This window comes from Coffea arabica, chromosome 5e (assembly GCF_036785885.1).
Source record: "Coffea arabica cultivar ET-39 chromosome 5e, Coffea Arabica ET-39 HiFi, whole genome shotgun sequence".
Taxonomy (NCBI): Eukaryota; Viridiplantae; Streptophyta; class Magnoliopsida; order Gentianales; family Rubiaceae; genus Coffea; species Coffea arabica.
In genome coordinates this window covers 45,847,076-45,852,053 of record NC_092318.1, presented here as the reverse complement: position 1 = coordinate 45,852,053, position 4,978 = coordinate 45,847,076, and the positions used below count along the sequence as shown (strand labels likewise).

At 37.9% G+C, this 4,978-nt stretch overlaps 1 protein-coding gene across 1 annotated transcript; it reads left to right on the top strand.

Moving 5' to 3' along the window:
* The first annotated feature begins 505 nt into the window (after positions 1-505).
* On the top strand, positions 506-2,488 carry LOC113743606 (anthocyanidin 3-O-glucosyltransferase 2-like). Its single transcript, XM_027271655.2, has one exon. It carries the CDS (start codon positions 717-719, stop codon positions 2,154-2,156), a length of 1,440 nt encoding a protein of 479 aa, XP_027127456.2. The 5' UTR covers positions 506-716; the 3' UTR covers positions 2,157-2,488.
* Positions 2,489-4,978: the final 2,490 nt, after the last annotated feature.

Genomic DNA, 4,978 nt, shown 5'->3' with positions numbered 1-4,978 from the left:
TTGGCTATTGAGAATCTGTCATATTAACTAGTTTGATACTATGGATTTTAGAGTGCTTGAATCACATGATTGGAATTTGTGTTGAAATGAAGAAAAATGCATGTTTTAATATGAGTTGCTATTTTGTTGAAGGAATGCACAGATTTTTTGCACTCAATTTTTGCTGAAATCTGGTCTAGAAAACAAAGGTTTTCGAGCTCATTTTTTGAACTTAGATCGAGTACTGGAGTTCGAATCTTATACGAATTCGAGCTCGAATTGTTTTTAACTATATCGAGTCGGCTTTGAATTTAAAATTTGAGACTTGATCAAGCTTGATCAAGCTCGAGCTTGAAGTCAAATAGCGCTCATAACATACAAGCTTGAGATCGGCTGGACTCAACAGCATCTCTGTAAGGGCCACAGAGCTCAGTCAATTCAATGAAGAGGCATTGAGGTCAAGTCAATGAGGTTACGTGATCCAACAGAACTGTCGTCTAAAAAGGGGATTAGGTTTATTTGCCAAAAAAAATCTTACTTTCATAAGAAAATTTGGGAAAAAAAAAAAAGGGGGACCGACGAAGATATATTTTTGAGGTCTCTCAATTACTAGCATAGATCCCAATTTCGACAAGCAACTTCTATGCAAAATCTGTGAACTTATTAACCTCAGGTGGCATCCTTCTTGTGCTAGAACTACAATTCCATCCCCTCTTAACCTTCTTCTCCTGTATCAAATGGAGAAATTTAAGCTCCTGATGATGGTTCCACCTCTAATGGGGCACTTGGCACAAGCCCTTGAGCTGGCCAAGCCGATGCTTGCAAGAAACAATCAATTATCAATCACAGCCCTGATCATGGAGCTGCCAATTGATCCCCATGGCACAGCCAGAATTCAGTCCCTCATCGCTGCCACAAATGTTGAAGGCCTCCACTTCCACCACCTTCCAACACCAGAAGACACCTCTGATTGGAATATCACACATAGAGGGCTCTTCACTTTGAAGCTCCTAGAATATCAGAAACCTCATGTGAGAGAAATAGCCTCAAAAACTCAAAAATTATCTGGGCTTTTGATTGACTTGGTTAGCACGACCATGATTGACGTTGCTGACGAGCTTGGAGTTCCTACCTACTTATTCTTCACCTCTGGTGCGGCTTTTCTTGGTCTGATGCTTCATTTGCAAACCCTTGAAGACGAGCAAAACCAGGACATACCTGATCTGGTTAAAGGGGAAAGCCATTTAATTCTCCCTAGTTTTGCAAAACCAGTTCCAATCGGCGTCCTCCCAGCTGCAGCAACCCAGAAGGAATATTGGTCGACCTTCGTTTTGAAAATGACCCGTGGCTACAGAAGGGCTAAAGGAATCATAGTGAACACTTTCAGTGATCTTGAATCTAATGCTATTAGTTCCTTTTCATTAGATTCTTATTATGGTAAATCAAGCTTGCCACCAATCTTTCCTGTTGGGCCTATTCTAAATAGGTCCCAAATCCACCCTCAATCTAGTGAAGATTGTTCAGCAATGATGAAATGGCTGGATTGTCAGCCTAAAAACTCGGTAGTTTTTCTCTGTTTTGGCAGCTTGGCAACTTTCCATCCGGACCAAGTTCAAGAAATAGCTTATGGCATTGAGAGAAGTGGTCATCGGTTCCTATGGGTTCTCAGGCAGCCCCCTGTAAAGGAAGGGGGGTTTCCTAGGGATTATGAGAATCTTGAACTTGCGCTGCCCGAAGGGTTCTTGGATCGAACGGCTTCGATCGGAAAAGTCGTGGGTTGGGTTCCACAACTGGCCGTGCTGTCACGTTCGGCTGTTGGGGCATTCGTGTCACACTGCGGCTGGAATTCAACGTTGGAGAGCATCTTTTGTGGGGTGCCTATTGCCACCTGGCCCGTACAAGCTGAGCAACAGCTGAATGCGTTCCAATTGGTCAGAGAGTTAGGAATTGCTGTGGAAATTAGTTTGGACTACAATCAACAAAAGGAAAATCAAGCTTTGGTGAGAGCCGAGCAGGTAGAGAAAGGCATAAGGGAAATCATGGATGTTGAGAATGAAGTAAGGATAAGGGTTAAAGAATTCAGCGAGAAAAGCAGACTAGCTACAAAGGAAGGTGGATCATCATATTTCGCTTTGGGGAATCTTATTCAAGACATTTGTTCTAGGTCGTCAGCTTAATTGGTGCAATGAAAACTGTTGTTAACGGAGATTACTACATGAACAAGGTTCAATTCAACTAATTATAAGACAAGTGCAAATGTGTAATCATTGATACATTCTGCTCCACGGTCTTTCGAATATGTTGCAGTTGAATGAAACAGTTGAAAATAAAAAGCCTCTATCTGTTAAGTGAATCTCAAAAACCTTGAGGTTTTGAGAACAAGGCACTATCCTACTCTTGTTAAGCTAATCTTGTTAAGAATCATTGATACATTCTGCCCCCATAGACTTTTGAATATGTTGCAGTTGAATAAAACAGTGAAAAAACAGCCTTTATCTTGTTGAACTAATCTCACTAATTAATGCAACATTTCTTTCCAATTTCTGACCATTACTAAGAATTCAGTAAAATGAGATTTGTAGGCTGCATATATCTTGCAGTAGAGTGGCTAGAGAGCTGTTGAAAGTGTGTCTTGATTTAATCTTTTCAACCCACACTTCACTCAGATAGCACCAAATCTTCCCCCAGCCAGCTTCCTTTGTCTTCTCCAATGGCATAGATTACGGAAAACTTTTTTTTTTTTTTTTAAAAAGACATAAGTAATATAATGCATTTGAAAACCTGAGCATTGGTAGTACTACTTGATCTGGCATTGGATCGACTTGAAAAAATATTTGTAAAGAAGCTCAAAAGGTGGCTGCCAAGATAGAAATACAAAAATGTTTTTGAAAAAAAAAAATGAAGTTCACAGGTGTAAATTGTAAAACATCGATATTGAGGATTCTTTCATCATAATTTTGCGGGACTTGGTTATCTTTTCGCAGAATTTCGAGAAAAATATTCTACTAGTTCAGAAGTCACGAGAAATACAGTAATTTATGCCAGTGTACCTTAAACATTATAAGAAGTATAACAACAAAATTTAACCACTTCCAATGTAACTGCCAGTGTCCGTGTATTTCTAAATATTCATTTCTCTTCAAGTTCTATGATATGTTGAGCTTTCGAGTATTAACCGCACTTAATTACTGCCATCTCCTACAAAATACAAATGTGGATTCAAAATGTTGACAAATAGCTGTGGCAAATATTCGTCTAACAAAAATTTGGTGCATATTTTCAGTATTGCATCAGGTTTGTAACAAACGAACCTTAATCATTTACAGGAAAAACGAAATTCAGTATTGATGCCAATTGACACCCACAAATTATTTAAATATCAAACATTTCAAAAACGAAAGTGACAGTACCCGGCTGTGGATATCTTCTTGGTCAAAGTTGTAGGCTGGTTGTTGTCGGTCGCACCCGGCTGTGGGCGGTTTTGTGTCGCATTGTGGTTGGAATTCAACTTTGAATAGTATATGGAGTGGCGTGCCAATGGCTACATGCTTTGGAATTCAACTTTGGAATTCAACTTTGCACGCGGAGCAACAGCTGATGCTTTTCAGGTGGTGAAGGAGTTGGGAATTGCAGTGGAAATTTGCTTGGATTATTTTGAAGAAAAGAAGAATCAAGAGATGGTAAGAGCTGAGCAAGTTGAGAAAGGGATAAGGGAACTCATGGTCATGGATGGTGAAAGTGAAGTGAGGAAAAGGGTTAAAGAGTTATCAGTGACAAACGTAGGTTAGCGTTGCAGGAAGGTGGATCTTCTTATTTGTCATTGGAGAATATCATCAAAAGCATTGGGTGCCATTATTACTCTCTTAGGTCTTCTTCATTTTTTTTTTTTTTTTGGTCAAATGATAACAATCTATACCTACTTATAAACTATAGGGAAGGAGATAGGTTCAATCGGATCATGGAAAAGCCAACGAAAACTAAATTACCATCAAACTGAACGAGTCTAACTGCACTCGCTCCCACGGTAAAAAGTGTCAGGATTTTCTAGATTTAGGCATGCAAACAGGGGGTTTCAAATCCCCCACCTATACCCAAGGAGGGACTGAAGTGGCCATTCGACTACAATCTTAGGTCATTAGTTCTTGAATTTATTGACTTTCTTGTTTCAGTAAAAATGGATACTTTTTGAGAAACTTCTAAATGGATAATTAGAGATTCCAAGTAATTGAAATTTTATTTTTTTAAAATTTTTTTGCATGTTGTTTGACAAGCAATAATAACATTTTATTATTATTAGATTGATAGAAAATTTAAATTTATTTGTTTAACACCCACTTAAAAGAGAGTTTAAATATATAATTATTTTTAAATTGATATAAATAAATGAATCAAATCAATTCACTACCAATCAATAATTAAATAGATATAATTGGATATTCATTTAAATCTATTCAAAGTTATTACATACTGAAATCCACTTATTGTGGACGGACTTGACCGGATCAAAACAACTAGATTGTGGATAACACCTCTATTTAATATCCCATCTTATGACAGGCTATCGGCTGCACTTTCAATTGCAGACCTTGACAGGTTTAGAGCGATTGGATTTAGACCATTCACATTTTGAAAATTGAAGTTAGAAGCTTCATTTGAATTTGGATGTGGCCCATGTTATTTTTACACGGCCACTTTTTACAGATCCGGCCCAACTTAATTGCCTACTTATAAACCTACCTGCATGGGTGAGACCCAAAAAAAAAAAACAGCCCATTAAACCAGCATGTTAACATTTTGTTTGACCTTAACAAGCAAGTTAACTTCGAGTCAACCAATATGAATTTTGGGACTTGAAATTGTCAATCGTTAAATGATTTTTTGAACATATAAGATACAAGGAATAAAAAAATAATGGCCTATTCATCAAAGGCTCACACTTGAATAGGCTGATTTTCAAAAATTCAATGGGCCAAATTGTACCACACTATTTTATCAAGTT

What these genes read in the sequence shown, in the direction of transcription:
- LOC113743606 (XM_027271655.2), top strand. Translation starts at nt 717, where the DNA reads ATGGAGAAATTTAAGCTCCTGATGATGGTTCCACCTCTAATGGGGCAC.